This window comes from Kryptolebias marmoratus, linkage group LG4 (genome assembly GCF_001649575.2).
Source record: "Kryptolebias marmoratus isolate JLee-2015 linkage group LG4, ASM164957v2, whole genome shotgun sequence".
Classification (NCBI taxonomy): Eukaryota; Metazoa; Chordata; class Actinopteri; order Cyprinodontiformes; family Rivulidae; genus Kryptolebias; species Kryptolebias marmoratus.
In genome coordinates, this window is record NC_051433.1 from 8,369,560 (window position 1) to 8,389,358 (window position 19,799).

Below are 19,799 nucleotides of genomic sequence, written 5' to 3' on the forward strand. Positions count from 1 at the left end.
GATTTTATTTAAGGCTCTGGTGTACCTATAATATCTACAAATAATAAACTGGATCAGTTTGTTAGTTCTGTGGGGCTCTTGTCTACCTAAATGAGACATGTTGTAATAAAACTTGCCCAAAACTGGAACGACTGGAAGCTTTTAATCTTCTCTCTTGATGTTTCCAGCAGCAGGGATCTGTTGCAGATTCTGTTAACAGACAAAACACAGAGAATGTGAGTAATTATTGTAGAAAGGTATCTATGATGGAAAGAATGCAGTCAAAACAACAGCAGTGTGGTTTCACTGCAGGGATAGTTCTGCTTTGTCTTGCCTTGATCCACCTTTGTCCTGAACACAAAAACTGAACTTTCAGTGAGTCACATTAAGGATCACGAAGTGATCTGTGGTTCGACAGTGTTTCAGTGTTTCAGTGTTTCAGTGCTGAGTGATCGGAGGAGTCGCTTCCTTATCCGGCGCTGTGCTTATGCTGACAGCTGGGAGGAAGTTCGCTCCCGGACGAGAACCAGCTGCAGGTTGAGGTCACAACTGGGATGAAACTATCATGTGAATCATGGAGCAGCTTGCTGAACACTGAGCGCTGAATAGACCCACATGTCATCACCTAAATTATGTCTTCTTGAGATTGCAGCACACTCACGCTCAGATGGGAAAGTTTTTAGCTTAGTTTTTTTAATTTTATCGTAGGAATTTTTGTTCCAACCAGCTTGAGCCAGTCCATCTTTTTAAATTTAGCTATTTTAAAAGAAGAAATCCTGTTATGACTGGGAAAGGTTACATAAAAACAAATGCAGCAACTGTGCAAAGTTACAGACAGGTAAGCTGAGAATCTCAGGGTTTTCTAAGGTAATTCTGATCTCAGAGACAGTCTTGCTCAAACTCCTCTGAGATCATTTGAGCTGAGTCACTCCCAGAAAGTTAATTTGATGCCGTTCCTTGACTAAACTCAAAGAACAGCCATAAACTTGACATCAGATGTAGTCAACTTTAATATTTGTAAAGTTACTCATTGCAAACTATAAAATCAAACATAAAAAAGGTTACCCTGAACTATATCAAATGGTGCAGTTTGAACGAGTCTACTCCAGTAGTTTTTCAGATGTATCGATATGTAATCCTGAAACGTGGGTCCACATTCAGTGTAAACAAAGCCCTCAGATGAATCCACCAAAAACTATGCAGAAGTCATGTGATTGACCTACATTGGGCTATCCGTAGTCTGTGTTGGCAAACAAATATGGCAGCATTAGACTCACTGTGTCGAGGAGAAGATGTTTAGGAGAAAAATAAGAGTGAATCTGCTGCTAAACATAAAAGAAAAGATAAAGATCAAATCAGACAACCGTCCAGAATAAATATCAAGAAGGGTGGTGGAGCTTCTTAAAGACAGCTCAGCTTTGATTAAACTTTCTGACAAATAATAAACTTTAAAGGTTCATTGTTAACTGTTGGATTTCTTGTTTTCATACAGCTCTTATAAACATCACCACTGTTGACCTATTTTCAGTCACGGTTTCCGTAGGAAAAACACATGAGGTAAATGGCATCTGGTCTCAAGTTTTTCTTACAAATTTTTCATTTAAGGACACATTAACCATCAATATGAGATGAATTTTGTGGGGATTTTGTTTCTTGCTTTATGATTTTTAAATTATATTTTTTATTATTATTATTTTTACCAATCCTTATAAGTTTGCAACGAGTTCCTTCAAAGGGTAGGGGGAAACATTTTAGGTCAGTTAAATCTCTTCTTTCCTCTCTTAGAAGTGGAGCTGGGCTTAGATGATTTATTTATTTCCCTGTCACTCTGCAAGATTCAGGATCTTAGCAACAGTCTGTCCATCTGGAACACATCGCCAACATAAGGCCTGATTTTAAAACATCCAGATGACAAAAAAGCAGGTCAGAGGGAAGACCTTCGACTCAAGGTGTGCTTCATCGTTGATCGGCTGTGTCCATCTCTTTTTAACACCGTTTGATGGAAGTGCAAATGTGACCCATTACTTTGAGAAGGAACATTAATAATGAGCTGAGGTTTCACTTTCCTTGAGTTACAGGGAGGGATTTATTCACTGCATGTGTATCCTTATGCTAAAGCAGGGAAAGGCTTCCAGAATGACATCTCTGTATATGTAATTCTTCCTTCCTGCCACATCCAAGTCTGTGGGACAGCCCCCGTTGCTCAGGTGCTTCCTTTCTGCTTGCAGAGAAGGTGGCCAGGAAACTGTCCCTATAGCAAATCTAGTCCTTCTGGACACATCCTCCTTTCATTTCCTTCAAGAACAGAGGCTGCAGAAGTAGAATCTGAAACACACTGAAATGTGTCTTTGGTGCAAAATATCTGCAGATGTTTTGTCTTCCTTTTTATGGCTCTAAAATCTCTTTAAGTCGCTGTGGGCAAATCTCTCTGATAAAGGATGGGTCTGTTTGATCCTGTTTGAATGAGAGTCAGTCTGGGCTGTAAGGCTCCCTCATTGGAGGAAATTGGATGGGTAACGTAAGCGCTCGACTTGAATGGTGAAATATCAGAGGAGGAGGAAACACGCACACACACACACGTACACACACACACGCACCATCAGTCACACAGCAGCCAAGCAGCAGAGAAGGAGGCAAAGGACTATCGCAGCCTTGAGAAGAATCCAATCATCATTTTTTAGGAGTAAACACGTTTTTCGTCATCGCGTCATTCCGACCGCGCGCGCATTCCTCCGCAGGATTTGCGCATCTGTAGTTGGAAATCATTTCATATTCCCGCTCAGGAGGAAGCGTTCAGAGACATGCATATCTGATTTTTTTTTTTTTTTTTTAGATATTTATATCTAAACATAAAACCAAATAAATAAAATCTAGGACCATTCAAACCTGAATCCAGAAACATGGACTCGTGTCTGAGAAGACTCAAGCAAGAACTGGTAGGTTCTGGTGCATTTACTTCTGTTTTTGCATGAAGATTTATCTACAATGTATTATTTCCCACTGACATTCATTAAAAAATAAATTTATTTGTAATGAAAACGATAATTTTCTACATCAAATACGTTGTTTAAAAGCAGACTTATCCTCGTGCAGGAAAAGACTCGTTTTCTTTCCTTTAGTTTCCAGCATGTGTTTCTTATCTTTAGTTTTAAAGCTGTGTGCACATCATTACTTTCTGTCAACACATCTGGAACAGATGTTTTAAGCCTGATTTTTAAGGCTTCTCTTCCTCTCCTGTCACTGCATTTAAGCAGAGGTCTACATATGTGTAAGCTTCCCACAGCTGATGTTAGAAAAGTGATAACATCTTTCAGCAGACTCCATGTGAGCTCTTACAGGAGAGGGAGTCAAATATGCTGTCACATTGAGTTTATCCCCTTTTTTCTGTTCTGAATAAATTCATTATCTTTCATTATGGATTAGATTAACATATGTCCTCTGATTACCAAATGTTTGATCTTTTTTTTTAATTAAAAATCTGCAAGCAGAACCCTGATGTCCAGGATCATCTGGTATAGTGACATGGTGTAGAGGCAGAATCAAAGGAGTGTTAACTGGCACTGATTTTATTTGGAGTCATCTTCAAAGCAGATTTTTTTTTATCTTCTGTTTCTCAGGCCAGTGGCCCACAGAAAAAAGCCTTGGAGGGTCGTGTGTTTTGCTGTGTAATCTGTTCAACTTCTTGATTGGCTGCTCCAAATTAGCCACACGTCTGTGAAGAAGCACTTGCGGTTTTAGGGGCGATGTTGTGTAACAAGATGCCATATCCCAGCTTGGTAACGTTGTGTAGATAAAGTGTCACACCATGCCGAGGATCACGCAGGAGAACAGAGAGCAGATGCTGGTTAAAAAGCTGAGGCAGTGTCCTGCTGTAAGAGACCATGTGGGACGCAATCTGTTGTTCAGAAAATAAAGGCAGTCGATGCCAAGGTTGTCGGTTTTCTTTCCGCTGTGACTGATTTTCATCCAGTGCTCACAGGAGAGTCTGCAACACAGACACTACAAACATCTAACAACCCATTTGCAAATGCCAAGTGAAGTCACTGTGCTGTAGTTTAAAAGAACAATATCAGTTCTTTTGACATTTTAGTCTTGTTTACTGCAAATTAAGTGCAGCTTCAACCATCTGGAAATGGTTCACAGTGGTTAAAGGTACTGTTCAGGTTTTGTGATGCATTAAATCAGCTTAAAATTCCTGGATAAAGCACAATATCAAGTCTTGATGAATTTCTGTCAAGGTAATATTGTTCTAATAGAAATTCATTTGACTGCACTGCATTATAGCGCCATAAAATCTGACTTTGACAGATTAAAAATGCAGACTTTCGCCTCAGTGGAGTGATTGCCTTTTTACACCTGTTAATCAGACTGAATGTCCATTTTGTTTATTCTCATTAGTGACCAGGCATTTATTGGCACCATTTATTCTGGGAGGTAATGTGATGCTGCTATCAGTACGTAACAGGAAGTGATATCTTCATCCCACTAACACCATGTCTTGTCCTCAGTTTATCTTTAAATTACAGTAAGCTAGTTAGCCTATAACATCAGTCCTGTCAATGTTCTGGACACAGTTTCCTAATTTGTTCAGTTTCCACTTATTCAGAAATAAATGCTGTTTTATTATGATATTAATGCACTAGAAGATGCACAGCACAGAACCAACTCTGTGATGTCTAGAAACAGGTTAGGCTTTAAGACTTTGTCTAATGTAAATATGAAAATAACTAATAACAGATTAAATTAAGGCCTAGCATTCCTTGAAGGAATGCATATCGCCCGCCATCTTCGATGACAGATTTTAAACTAAAAAGTCTTATGACAAAAAGGAACAGAATTTCATTTGTTTCGGTCAAACCTTGTAAATGTTTTTTTAATCACTAATTCATGCAAAACTGAGATTTTATGAGTTATGTTAGCACTCAATGCATATCGTGGGGCTGACTATCAGCTGCTGTCACACTAAATTTCTGTAAAACTGACTGAGCTAGAGTCATTTTTGAGCTGGCTTAACGCCAAATAGCTCTGGTGGCCATCTTGAATTGGTCTGACTCCAAATGTTAATGAGTTTTAGATGCACATCCAATGATTACTTTCTGAGAGTTTAATCATAATCCATCCAGTGTTTCATGAGCCATTTTGCTAACAAATAGAGTTGGTTCCAACAGTTAATGGAAAAGTTTTAAAAAGAGATTTTTGATCAGTCTCAGCTGCTCCCACACCAAATTTCTGCTCATAGTTTGTAAAACTGGTTGAGTTGTAGCCATTTTTGTGTTTGCTAAGGTTGCTTAGCTGGGGTGGCCATCTTGAATGTGACTGACTCAACAATCATTAGTAGATGTGCATCCAATAATTAAAGGGTTTTTTTATCTATCCACTTGTTCATGAGATGTTTGGTATTGGTACAGACAAACAAATGCACACTTGCAGCCTCAACCTTAGCTGGGGTAATAAAAATGCACAGATAAATAAAAAAAATGTTAGTTAAACTGTTAAATATCTACAAATATTAACTGAATGAGTTGGACTTTACAGCTTAATTTGCATATAAACTGATACTGCTGACTCATTGCCAAACTAAATAGTCGAGATAATTTGTTTTCCAATGTTGCTTTTTATGAGTGGGAGTATGGGATTAAAAAGATTTTTCTTGAGTCACAAAAATTACAGCCTTTATCGCTGTGCTTAAGACTAGATAGGCTCTTAAAAAAGACACAAAGGTCTGGAGCTAACATGGTGTCATGGGTTGGGGGTGTCAGTCTGTGCAGAGGCAGAGTCAGGTCATAAACAAACATTTGACTTGAACCTTTAGTCTCAACTGCTGAGCCCATTCAGTGCACCTCAACCTTCCAGCTCACAAACAGGTTGACTAGACAGGAACGTGTCGTTACCTTTTTATCATTCTGCTTGTGTTACCTAATGAGAAAAAGTCTGTCAACATCTATTTATTTTTGTCTCGTGGTTCCGTAGGATGGAAGGCAACAATGACATATTTTTAAGCTCGTGCATGACTCATGATTCCTGCAGCAGACAAAGAGTCATGAAAAAGAAAGCATAAGCCCTTCCTGCCGTGTTGGATTTGAAGAACACAAACAGTGACATGCCTTTGACTCATGTTGTCTAAACGTACAGTTCACACCTGCTTAACAAGGTCATTTGGGACTCTGTAGCACAGATCAGAGGTTTTGATATGACTCCTGCCGAGGCTGACTTTAGATTTGTGGTACTCCTTTTCTTTCCTTTTCACACCTGAGGGGGAATTTCAAGCCCAACTGTCACTTTGGTATTCAACACCAAAGCCAATGAACATGAAGTCATACAATCTGAGAGAAAAGTGCCAAACCAGCAGAGACCTTCTGGAAAGTTCCACATTCTTTGTTACCTTTTGGGCGTTGGATGAGAAAAACTGCTCACAAAGCAGCGTCGTGGTTTAACTTTAAGCTCGCTTGTTTTGTTCCTCCCTCGCGGCTTCTGTTCTCCAAACTGCCTTTCCTTCCCCTCGGCTAAAATTGGACCGGCTCTTAGTGGCATCTGTGAGGTTTGCCTGGGTGATCATTGTGTTTCAGATGGAGAGGCGAACGTCTAACAGATCCTGTTTATTTTTGTTGGGTTTTGCACATAACCTGCGATTTTATGATTCACAGACTGGAAAATCTTTTCCATAAAAAAAACAGAAACAGTTTATCTGTATTTAATAAGACAGTTGAGGGGTTATTTATGCTGCTGCTGTGATCACACATGGTGCACGATAAAGACTTGTTCCTCCTCTTTAGCGCCTGTCACTGAAGGTGAGAGGCAGTAATGTTTGTAGAAAAGATGATTTTTTTTTGTTCATTTTTCTCTTTGCTCTCTTATCTTGTTGCTCTTGCCTTTGCATGCAATAAAGAAAATAAGTTGCATGCAGAGAATCAACCATAATTGACATTTTTAGTCATTTAAAGCAACAAATCTGGTAAAAAACACAAAGCAATGTTAGAACTCATTTGGAGTTGCCTCACCTTCAGATGATCGTGGGCTCATTTACTTCTGCTCTGTTTTGATTTTCACCATCTCCTCAAGGAATTGGGCTGATAAATCTTCTACAGTGCATTTTCACTAATCAATCACTTTGGCTTCTCTCTGGTACATTAGAGCTTCTCTAAGCTTTTGTGATAAAAACAGTTGCCTGCTGCACTAATCAGTGAGAAGAGAAACTAAAAGCTAAAACGGCAAAGTTGTGTGCTGACCAACACAAAAAAATGCTGAAATCCATCATAAACTGTTAAGAAGTAACATAAAAATATCAAAAAGTTTGTGCAGTCTGAGTCTAGACAGTACAACTTTAATCAAGTTTTGCATTTTTATGCCACTAGAAATGTTTTTAAAATGCTTGGAAGGCTGCAGAAAAATCAAGCCGTTCATCACAGCAGAAGACCCTTTTCTTCCCAAACTTTGTGTGGTTTTGCACTCCTTTTGATGTGAGAGGGGGCCAGAGATTTGAGCGAACGCTTTCACAGCCCACACACGAGGCGCTGACGTCAACTGCTGTGCCATCGAGCATCCATGTAAAGACTGGTGCTTCCACTTAAAAGATTTGCAGCCAGAAAGACAACAGATCGAGTCCCAGGCTGTTTCCACTTCTCATCTGCCAAAAACGATGATACGGATCCTAATCATCCTGTGCCTCCCACAGCAGCAGCATCATTTGGGATGGCAGAAATGAGCTCTAGCAGGAAATAAGTCATTAAACCGCCTCCCTGGTTCTGAAAACGCCATCGGGGTGTCTGTTCTGGACAGCAGGTTCTTGATAATAGACTGGGTCCAAACCGATTCATCTTACAGATAAAATGAACTCTTTTTTTTATGTCTTTCAGTCTTAGAGATAGTTGTAGTGTTACTTTTCATATCAAATAACACCAAAGTTACTTCTTAAAATTTTTCAGCTTCAGATAAAGATTTTTTAGCTTCTACCCTAGTAAAATGGAGATATATTCTGAGAAGTGTTTCCAACAGTAATGAAGCTACCTGTTAAAAATGATTCCTTGTGTCCTTCTCGAAAGATTATCAGACAAATACTTTATTCAGTGGAAACAAACTCCAACAAAAAGCGCCCCTCCTGATGGTGACAAGAATCTTTCTGTCATACTTCTGTCACCATCTCAAGTCTGAACTGCTGCAGTCCTGTAATGTACAAACACTCACAGGGTAAAAGTGAATCAGATTTAGTTTTTAATCAAATTAACACATATGTTTGTTAGCCTTATGTGATTTCTTTTAATGGAATAACAACACACTGGTTTGGAAAACTAATTCTATCAGGACATGTTGTAGTGTGGTTTCTTACCTGACAAAGAGCAATTGAATGACTGAATGCTATTACTTCACCAGACTAGGAAAGTCATTAATATTACCTGTCTCAGGCCTAAAAGAGGCTTTAGAAAATGAATTCAAAAATAATTGTGCTTCTGTGAGGACGCATGTCTGCAGATGGCTGCATAAACACAAATCTCTCTTTAAAATTGTTGACATTGGAATTCTTCAAAAATGAGCAAAACGTCAATAAACGTATTCAACCCTACAGAAAGATTTAACTGGAAAAAGTACTTTGGTCTGAAATTTATTGAAAGCAGTAAATCTTAGGTAATATTCTCAGATTTTAGTCACATAAATTTGTCACGGCCTGGTATTTGAGGCGTTTGTGTCCTATATTCCTTTGCCTGACATGATTCACACTTGTTTCTCCTCTGAACACGACCCTGAGGGCATTTTGATTAGTCACCCTATAACCTTTTTTTACCAAAGAGGCATTCATTGCCTTGTGCACAGTCGTTTATTTCTTGCTCAGCTCTGCGGCTGTGTTCAGCGTAACCTCACAGCCGTCCACAGCCGTTTGGCCACAGAGACCTTCTCTGTGTCCCCCAGACAGAGACTCCATTCCTGTCCTCGACCCACACAGCCTCACCATTCATTTTTAATTTGGGGTGGAGGTGGAGGGAGGGTTGAGCACGCTTTATTTACTGCTGCTGGCCAGATCCTTCCAAACAGGAAAACCTTTTGGGTCTGATAACCTTGGCCTCAGAAATTCCTCCCCCTTTCAGCAAACAACAACAAAGAGTAATCTTTATTTTAAGCCGAAAAACAAATTCTGATTTCTTGTTTGTCCCTTTTTTATTTATTTATGTTTTATGATAGAATAATCAGGGAAAATCACTTTTAAAAAAATGCCAGTTTAAAAAAAAGACACTGAGTTCATTCAGGTGATGCGAGTTTGGACATGTTTAAACATGTCAGCGCAGTGTGTACAGAGTATATTCATTTTTTCCCTCTGTCGCTGACAGAATTACAGTCAGGGCCAAGATAAATATGAAAAAGTATCTCAACAGAAACCACAGAAGAGCACTGGTTTCCTTTTTCATATTTATTTCACTAGCTTTCATACTGAATGTCTTCTACTGTAGATACTTCTGCACATAAGAAGCATCACGACACTAGAACAAAAAAATAAATAACATCTACTTTTTTATTATTATTATTTTAATTAGAGCACCTAGAAGTTTTTATTAAGCTTTTGTTCAGCCTTAATTTGAGTATGGCAGCTTTTCTTATTAAACTCTGAAGCATTTTGCCCCTGATTGGCAATTATGCATGCTTGGCTGGCTCCATGCATCCAGAAGAAAAAGTGGGGGTGGCTGGCTTCTCTGGCTCCTTAAAGAACTGATCTTTTTATAGAAATATACGCTTGATGGATTAAATGACTAAAATACTGACGGCTTGAGTTCAAAAAGAAGATTTAACTAAACTTTGCAAGACTGCCTTAATGATGCTGGTGTTTCTTTGCAGGGTGGTAATTCCCTGCAGACCCAATTTCACTCCAGTTCTCTTAGTTAATTAGATTAGACGGGCATAATTTCTAATCTCCATTTCTTTCTCCTCCAGGACCTCAGAGTGTTTGTGTAGGTCCTGTCAGGTCTGTGCTCTTGCTGTCGTTTTCCTAATGAGACCCACAGCTGATTTGCTTCTTAGGATTTCTGCAGCATCTTTGACTAAACTAAAAAAAATACTGCAGGATATTTCTTCTTTTCAAATGGCAGAATCCAGGTTGAAAAGTCTGACATAATTGGGCCACAAAGTTCAGCTTTCAAATGGCAGCAGAGGATCGCCCTGAGTTAGTTGGCATGGCTCAGGCTGGATAATACAGCTTAGTTTACGAATGTTCCTGTTAGTTCCCCAGAGTGTATATGAATTATTAACATCTCCTGAGAACAGAAATGCCAGTAAACAATGCTGTGTTTTTAAATAACTGTAGGATATGCCTGCATTTTAAGAATAATTTTATAGTTATATTAGTATTTTAGTTTTGCATGTGCAAAAAGTTGTGTTTTCAAACTGCATGAGAATGTCTATTTAAGAGATATTTCCAAAACAAATGTAATAGGTTTAAGTGATGCAGATCACAATGTCAGTAATCTGTCTGTTTTAAACTTTACTGAAGCCTTATGTTTGCCTTTAATGGTCCACCAACAGAGAACTTTTTGTTTCATCTTGTCTTTAAGTCTTGTTGATCTTTGATGTGAAGGAAAGTGAGCCTTGATTATACGCTTCTTTACAGCCTCTCCCAGGACACAGACAATTACAGTTAATGCAGTCAGCCATATGTGGAAGGCGTAAAGAAAAGAGACAACCTGATTGTGCTAATTACACGTACCTTCACTGACTAATTCAGTGAGCCAGCAGGAAGCTTAGAGGCTTTTATTCACAGCATGTGCATCAATGGGCTTATCTGATCTTAGAGGTTGTTCATGCACCCACTCATTTGCCATATGGCACTGATGGGAAAGGTGTTTAAACCTGTTTTTACTTTGTGTAGGTGTCAAGGTGAGGTTCAAGAGCAAGAACCTTTCAATGGATATTACAGTTGTTAAAGAGTTTACACTAAAAATTAGTTAAGAATAAAAAGGATGATAAAATAAATAAACTAATACAAATCTTTTCACTAATACTTTTCACATTATTAAATTTAATGCTGTTTAAGAGGTTCCAGTTGTCCATTTTCCCAGTCAATCCTCATTGTGTAGCAAGGATCCCCTCTCACACGGTTCTTAAACATCTCTTTGTTTATATTGTTTCCCTGTCAGTTGTTTGATGCAGCTACTTTTCCCACCCGAGGTCGATTCACTCCCCACTCCTCCCGGATTTAGTATCACAAACCTGGTGTTGCTGCACTCCCACCCCTCCTCCTCCTGTGTTCTCATGTTGTCACCCATAATTGAACCTATCAACAGTTTTCTCTTCGACATCCAAACATATGGCGAGGTATCGCTGCCCATCAACCCTCCTCCTTCCATCCCTGCTCAGCCGGCTGACTCTCACCACCCCTCTCACTCGCCATCTCTCCACCCCCCCACCCCCACCCCCCCGCTTATTGTCTGTCTGTTTCCGCCTGAGTGACCCTACCCCGCCACCACCACCCTCCAAATGGAGATTATTGTCTAGACGGGCAGTGCTGATTGGCTGTGAAGCCCAGCGGAGTCCCTCCATTGGAGGGGGATACATATAGAGGCAGTCAGGCTGATTCGTTTGAATGGTGAGAGACAGCATGCTGGTTAAAGTGTAGACTAAGAACTGCAGAAGCACAGACAGGGATATTTATACCTGCGCATTTCTGAGGTAAGGTGTGGGGGTTCTGTTATTTAATTTAAAAGAAAAGTTTTTTCATATATTTTAAAACAATACTTCATATTTAGTAACAAATTTTCCTTTACTTTCTGTCTTTAAACTTCATTCTGGCTGACAGTTTGGTTTATATGATTAATAATTCCTAGGTTTTCTTTAGAAGCTTCTCAGCAACATTTCCCACACACTTGTGCAGAATTCTTTGCATGCTTCCTGTCATCTTCCCACAATTTTTTTTTATAAATTTGAAAAAATGGGAGGGCCTTCAGCTGACTAAGTAATCAGTGGTTTGCTGTTTCTTGCCAGTGCCTGCATGATCTTAAGAATAAGATAAACCTGTTGGTTTAAAACTAATTTTGAGTCTGTGTAAACATGTGCAATGATTCAAAATGCATGCCTGCAAGTTAAGACAGAGGCCAGGATGCTGCCTTTTTGTCTGCCTTCAGGAGGTGACGGTTAGTCCAAGTCACATGACTCAGCCTTCTAAAGAAATGAGAGCAGGAAAAAAAACCAGAGTGGAGGATAAAAGCAGGGTGTATTATTACTGCAGAGTAGCCGTGAATACAAAGGATTCAAATTAGAAAGCAAATGTAAGCCAAAACAAATGGAAAGAGCTAAATATATAAAGAAAGGAAGAGTGAGGACAACACAAAAGACTGGTATGTTTTACAGCTGTCACTTTTTGGATCCTCTTGTACTCAGCCCATATGGAAAATTGGCCTGTCATCTAAAACTAGGTCACATGACTACACGGTTAAACAAGGTGCACAGTCTGAAACTTGAAACAAAGGAGCCACATGTTGAACCAGCTTTTTACTTTTTATTGTGAAAAAATAAATCTAGATGCACGTCTTACAGAGTTGTCATCCTTCAGTGATAAACATAAAAGCAGGGCAGCAAGTAAACCAAACTTCAGTGGATAAGACAAAAACTGCAGAGTGTGGAAGAGTCAATCAATTGAACTTGAAGTTATTTATTCTTGTTTGTCTCATTTTTAACTCTTTATTGCTCCTTGTCTCCCTGCAGCTGTCAATGAGAGAAGCTGGAGATGGGCTCCATGCTCAGATGAACTCAATGATGGGAGCCCTCCAGGAACTCAAGCTCCTTCAGGTCCAGACAGCGCTCGAAAGCCTCGACATATCAGGGCGGCCCATAAACCGAGGAATCCCACAGTCTGCTTCAACCGCTCCCTCAAACTCATCAACCACAGCAGCTTCCATTTCAACACAAGAACACAAGTTCTGCATTACAAAAACTGTCCCAGAAGAGTCCAGCTCAAGTCTAATGCAGAGTCCAAGGATGTCCATCCAGAGCAGAAACTCTTTAAGCAGAGAGGACCATACTTCATCCCAAAACGGAAGTAGCCTAGGGACCTTATCATCTGTGGCGTCCAGTCTCGAGAGTGAGAGTGAAACAAGTGAAACAAGTGAAACAAGTGAAACAAGTGAAGGAAGCGAAGGAAGTGAAAGAAGTGTAAGAAGTACAAGAGGTGAGAATGAAATGGAGTCGATACCCAAGAGATGGTCAGGATACAACGCCCCTCAGGTAGACTTCTATGGACCAATGGTGGGAAACCCACCACCAGAACCACACGTTCATTTACAGGCTCCTCCTCCTCGTGCACAGGTGGTGGACCTGCCTGGGATCCTGTACAGCCTCTCCAGAGAGGGTCCTTCCTTGGATAGTGACTACTCTCAGGATAGCGCAGACGATGCCAGCGACTGGACGTCTTCCCTCATGAGCCGCAGCCGCAACCGTCAGCCCTTGGTGCTGGGGGATAATGTGTTTGCGGACCTTGTAGGCAACTGGCTGGACTTGCCCGAAGTGGAGAGAGAGGAAGGAGAAGAAAGGGAAAGGAGGAGGAAGAGAGAGGAGAGGACAGTTGAAGGTGGGATGGACAGACCGGACACACCAGCGCACCCACTCCGCCTCAGCCGCTCACAGGAGATCTGCAGGAAGTTCTCGCTCACCACAAACATCTTCAAAAAGTTTCTGCGTAGCGTTCGGCCCGACAGGGACAAGCTTCTCAAGGAAAGGCCTGGTTGGATAGCCCCTGAGCTGCCAGAAGGCGACCTCTTTAAAAGACCAAAGAAAGCAGCCCCTAAAAACTCAAAAGGCGGTTTTTATCTGCCTTTCTGGGCAAATGGACAGCATGGAAAAGGCAGGTCTTGTCTGCATCTAGCTGAGGCAGAGAGGAAACAACACCACCACCATCATCAGCCCTTCCCCCAATTCTACCAGTTCCACCAGCAACCATTTACAGGACTTTATTTAGACAGGAGGCAGCCAGAGACGGGCCTGGAGAAAATGCAACCCTTGTTTGATTACAACACAGCTGTGTGGGTTTAACAGAGAGTCTCAAGTCAAAATGCTGCCAGTGTTGCCAGACTGACTGTGTGACAGGTGCTGTGGTCTGAGTTGGCTGTGATGGAAAGGAATAAATGGATGAATGAATAAGAGGTACAGATGTCTTTTTGTTTAAAAAAAAAGATAAACATCACATCTGTAACACTTTCCTCCTGTAACTGAGATTATCAGGGCAACATTTTGTATGACAATCTGACAGCCTAACTTGTTTTCTGTAAGTGTATGAGCCTGTGCTGCAGCATGTTTGAGATTTCAGCATTTATGTTCAGGTTTTATAACATTTAGATGCATTTTCGAGTGTGCATGTATGACTGGATTGCCTGGTTGTCTTAAAAGACGGTACTTTAAAACAGACGTGGTCATCAGAATGTCACCATTAATGCAAACATTTTTAAAAACACCAACAGACTTTTTCACTTCTATGCTAGAGAACATGACTCTCACACGTCTCACTTCTTTTCATCTATGAATAGCAACACCAAGTGTTAAATTGCACAGTTATGCTTTTTTAAGTGAAGCAGCAAACAGCTGTTACTGGACACACTGCCACCAAACAGTCCTAAGCCCCTTTTTTGTTTAATTCAGGCTCAGCTGGACTCGTCTCATTCATCTTGCTCAGGAAAAGAACACAGGAGTAAACAAGTTTTCACTGCCATATTCAAATGGGTTTCAAATAGATTTAAGTGAAGTCTTCCTTGATCTTATCTTGCTCAGAGAGACTTAACAGCAATAAGACGACACATAATGAATGGTCACGTTCTTGCTTGCTTTTCTTTTCTGCTATGCATAAAAATGACTAAAAGTCGTCTTGGGGTGAAAGGGAAGGAGACAAGCATGGCACTGCCAATTTTCAGTGCTGCCTAACCGACAGCCATCTGGTACCATGTTGTTACCAAAAGCCTGTTTAAAGCTTAAATAAGATGCAGAACAAGCTTATTTATACCCAAAGATTTGTGAACTAAATGATGATGACGCTTCATGCAGTATATAAACAGTTGAATATGTTACAGGTTTGTAACATAGTTTAAATAAGTGGGATAGAAATTACCATTAGGTGACGTTACCAAACCTGATGTACAGAGCTGTGTACATATTTACCATCAACCAAACAGCAGCAATAACAAGCATTTACTGTAATGTCCCATTGCATGATTTTCATTCTTCAGCACAGATATAAATGACAAATAGAAGCAGTTCTTAATATTATGTGTAAAAACAAATGCCACAACACCTGTACTTACAGTATATTTCTTGTATCAGTAACAATTCAAATGAAACCCCACAAACTCCCTCAGGATTACAGAAGATACTGCCTGCTCTCACTCAGAACACTTATAATGGAGGACCACTGTTATGCAAAGACAATCTTATGCTCTTATTGTATAAAAAAATAATGTGACTATGTTTTAAACTTGATATTAGGCCAACTAACGCACCCAGCAGGGATTAGACCTCAGAGGTCTTTTTGAGAGTCTTGGCCAGCCGATCCATATGGTGTCTCCCCAGTTTTCAGGTCAACACATTCTGCACATTCAGAGGGTTCAACACACACACACACACACAAATTCTGCTGACAAAGTCGTGCCATAAGGCGCAATCTGAGATGTCATATCACTCAGTACGTGTTTGTAAATGTAACATATATTTCTTCCAGTTAAAACTTTTTAAGTGTAATTTTCTGCAATGTTAATATTTTTTATTGGAGTTTTGTGAACTTTTAGTAGTGATTACGTGTCCTGTGCACTGTAAAACTGTTACTGGCTTTTATCAAATTAAATCTATTTACAGGAAGAAACTTCATTCTGTGTCTTGACTTCAGATCTGTGTGTGTAATCATGTGAAATGAATGATGGCCAAAAGGGAAAAACACTGTGAAATTTAGGAAAAAGTAAATACTTCTATAAAAATCTGAACATTTTTCACCAAAAATAAAGTAAAATAAAATACTTAAACATACTAAATTTATTACACCTTGAAAAGAGCTCTCCATATGACAGAAAACAGCTAAATGTTCAGGTCTACAAACCACATCAATTATAATTATCTTTTAAAAACTGGTTGAATCTTTATTTTAAATGTGTACTCCTGTAAATTAAATCATGAACTGCCAAGGAGGAGACAAACTGATCAGGTGCAATATGAGCAATAAAGTCATCTGTGTGGCCTAGAATACAGTTTTGCAAACTTTACACATGAAAATGGGCTAATTTTCAAATACTGGCTGCTCAAAATGTGGCCACATGGTTTGCTGATCACTTGGTTATAAGCATTAAGAATTCAGTAAGATTAAAACTAAAAGTTTATGTATTTTCCTCACAGTTTTGAGATGCCAACTAGTCCCCAGATGTCACAGCCCAGTGAGAGAAGACCCTTATAGGTTCATACAAAAGGCCTAAAACATAAATATATAAGCGTTTTTTTAATCTATTTTAATAATTTGCTCTTTAAACTTTGCTTTCAATCATTGCTTTAGGGACTGCAGATACCATCAAGAAGGAGGGGAAATGAACCCAAGATGCAGGCAGACGTGAGGAGCTCAAAAGAAAACTGATTAAGAAAAAAGCAAAACAAAAAGCTGACTTGGCAGCAAACTAAGAACCTACTTTAAAACAGGAAACACGAGGACGTAGACACAAGGAGCATAACCAAACTGTGGTGCAGAAACCTACAGCAAAAATGAACAAACAAACAAAAAGCAGAAAGCACGCAGCAATGAACCAGCAGAGAGGATATGACCAGAGACAGAATATAAAGAACTGAGGGGGAAGAAGAGCTACAGCTGGGAGATGAGGAGGAACAGGTGAGGGGGGCGTGGCAGGTTAACTGGAAAACTACTGAGCTGAGGGCAGGTGAACCCAAGGTAACAATGTAAAACACAGGGAACACAAGGAGCAGAACTATACAAGAAAAACTAACTGAACACAAGGATCACATGGAAAATCAAAATAAAGAACCAATAAAACAGCACAAAATACCCAAATCTTGACAGATACTTTGAAAGTTTTACGCAACAAAACTACTGGTTTCAAAAAAATATCATGGCTGGATTGTATAACACATCATTTTCTGCTGCTTTTTCCAAGATAAAATGTGACTCAGAAGTCCTTCAGTTTTAATCTTTTGACTCTAGAACTAAGTAGGCACATTTATAGTAAAGTCGTATATTTTTAAACATTTATGATGCACAGCATGGTCAGGTATAAGAAATATTTTTGACCTTTTTGGTATCATTTTCAAAACAGTTCATTTCATCATTTGTAAAATTATATATATATTAGGACATCTTAGTTTTGTAATCCATCAGAGACAAATCAAGTGAACATTTCTCAGTATGAAAAGTGAAATATCAAATCCCAACATGGAGCCATTGCTTTTATCTGCAGCTCTTAGCCTGATTTCTTTCTGCTCCGCTCTGCATCCCCTCTGCAGTAAAAACGCCGCTGCGTGACTAACAGCTTCATGGAGGCTAAAAGCCAACATGTCACTCACAGCCTGAGCATCAACTGTGCACTAAACCCATTCTAAATCTGTACCACAACTCCATCAGAGGCTTTAATAAATAAAAAAAGCTACGTGTACTCCGCAGCCCTGGAGTTTGTCACAAACAGTTCGTGACATTCAATCCTAAAGATGCTTTTATGAGAAACACATCAAACCGCATCAGTCAGTTCAGCGTTCTTCCCCCCAAGCACTTCAAATAAAGGAGGTTCTACCCTTTACTAAGATAAGATAAGATAAGATAAGATAAGATAAGATAAGATAAGATAAGATAAGATAAGATAAGATAAGATAAGATAAGATAAGATAAGATAAGATAAACCTCATATGTCACATGCACAATCATATATGGTTTAATCTGAAGTGAAATATGTTGTGCATCCATACAACCAAATAAAAGTAGACAGGAAATAAAGGAAAATAACATACAAGTAATCAAAATGTATGACATCTTCAAATATAAAAATACTGGTAAAGGATAAAATTACTATTGTTTTATTGTTTAAAAGGTCCGGGTATTTAAAAAAATACTTATCATGGGGATAAAATTAGTATTTTATAATATTCATTGGTAAAAATCTTTGACTGAAGTCCTTCAACACAACATGTTTAATCTATTTTTTTAAATGAATTAACTTGTTTTGCAGAAAATGTCAAACATCTTTTCATTCATGAACTCAGCTGTGGAAGTTTTATTGTCACGTATCCCTATTAATAAAGTGTATTTGGTTCTTTTTGCTCTTTCAACAGATATATAGACAGTTTTCTTTGTCTTGTGACAAGGAAATGAGTTTCTGCAGGGATTATTAGCTCATCAAACAGGTATTTTTTATTGTCTCATTGCTATTATTTGTTAGTTATTTGAGATTTTTATTCAATAAGGAAGGAAATAAGAAGTATAAACTTATTGAGTCTCAGCCCTTTTCTTAAGTTACAGACATCACAGTTTATTCTTCTTTTTCTTTAACATCAACATCGATCAGAGACACCACTACACATCTCACTAATTATAAGTTGTAAACTTTGAAATAAAATGCAAAAAAACAAATTATATACAGTAATATGTCTGCAGAACAATAAATGCCATGCAAACACCATTAAAAGGCATTACTACTAACATTCTTCAGCTGAATAAAAATAACCATTTCTCTTAAAGTTTTCATCTTCCTTGTCATAATAAAATGACAAATCCTGAATCTCATGTGAGTGAAGTCTAACACCTCTCTACACACACATAAACACGAAATATTTGCCAAATCTCACAATTTTGACTCTCCTTCGAAGAACATTTAATTGATTTATATAACTCACTACTAACAGGTCAGTGAGCATTTTTATATAAAAAGACACCAGTTTTTTTTTTGTGAAATAGGATAAGAATAACCCATGTGAGAGGGTTTTATGCGTGTGTGTGTGTGTGTGTGCATGCAACAACAGCTGCAACTGCAGCTCTTCTCTTGTGGCTCAGTTTCCCCAGGGATCCCAACAGTGGACGCTGTTTGACCACGTCCTCCTCCTCCTCCTCCTGCACACAGCTCCCTCCCTCCTCTCTGAGGTCTCAGATTGTCAGCTGTCACACTCTCACAGGCTCACAACTCCACTCCCTCCTCAAATCTGGGACGCACCACGCCTGAACGCAGAACAGTTGCACAACTGTAAAGGTCAGAGGGTCGGCGGAGCTTAAAAGGAGGATCACAAAGGAAGGGTTGTGTCTCAAATCAGCTCTCGATTTTGACTTTAGAATGATTATAATGCATTATGATGAAATGCAATCCAAGTTACTAAGGATACTTTTATGAATGGCAAGGGAATGCAGGGTTTAAGCATGCACTTTTGTGTGCCTCCTCTGAATCCCTCTGTAGACACCCATCTTTCAATAAGCCGTCAGCTGTGCTGCCACACAGCTCTGTCTTGGTCTCGAGGAATGCGCTCACGTTTCACTTTTTTATAATCGTCAGCAGCTAAAAGTCCAGAATCGTCACTCAGTGCAGCTTTTTCCAGGTTCTCACAAGAAACATGAGACCACTTCATATGCACGCTCTCACACGGGCTAAAGCTAAAAGAACTGGAGGTCATGTGCACATAAACATCCCCCCACAGCGGGAAATGAAAGACTGCATCCTAAAGCCACAAAGCAGAGACAGATTTTATTTTTATTTTTTTCAGAGAGATAAATGTAAGAGTTAAATCTAGGGCAAATTATTTAGGATTTAACATCTGGCTGGTTTACAGTTTGATGCGTTTTGTGCAACATAAGTCTCACACTCTCTTAGTTTGTTAATGCTTTAAATGTGACACAAACA

General features: G+C 39.2%; 1 protein-coding gene across 2 annotated transcripts; it reads left to right on the plus strand.

Annotated features, from left to right (window-relative positions):
• The first annotated feature begins 2,481 nt into the window (after positions 1-2,481).
• On the plus strand, positions 2,482-15,798 carry inka2 (inka box actin regulator 2). 2 transcript variants are annotated; one of them, XM_017408564.3, is made up of 2 exons: positions 2,482-2,915; positions 12,658-15,798. In XM_017408564.3, exons 1-2 carry the CDS (start codon positions 2,880-2,882, stop codon positions 13,978-13,980), a joined length of 1,359 nt encoding a protein of 452 aa, XP_017264053.1. In that variant the 5' UTR covers positions 2,482-2,879; the 3' UTR covers positions 13,981-15,798. The 2 variants fall into 2 exon arrangements, with proteins under 2 accessions (XP_017264053.1, XP_017264055.1); XM_017408566.3 differs by lacking the exon at positions 2,482-2,915 and adding an exon at positions 11,527-11,625.
• Positions 15,799-19,799: the final 4,001 nt, after the last annotated feature.

What these genes read in the sequence shown, in the direction of transcription:
- inka2 (XM_017408564.3), top strand. Translation starts at nt 2,880, where the DNA reads ATGGACTCGTGTCTGAGAAGACTCAAGCAAGAACTG. An exon ending in GAAGACTCAAGCAAGAACTG is followed by an intron (nt 2,916 to 12,657) that starts GTAGGTTCTGGT and finishes GTCTCCCTGCAG; the next exon opens with CTGTCAATGAGAGAAGCTGG.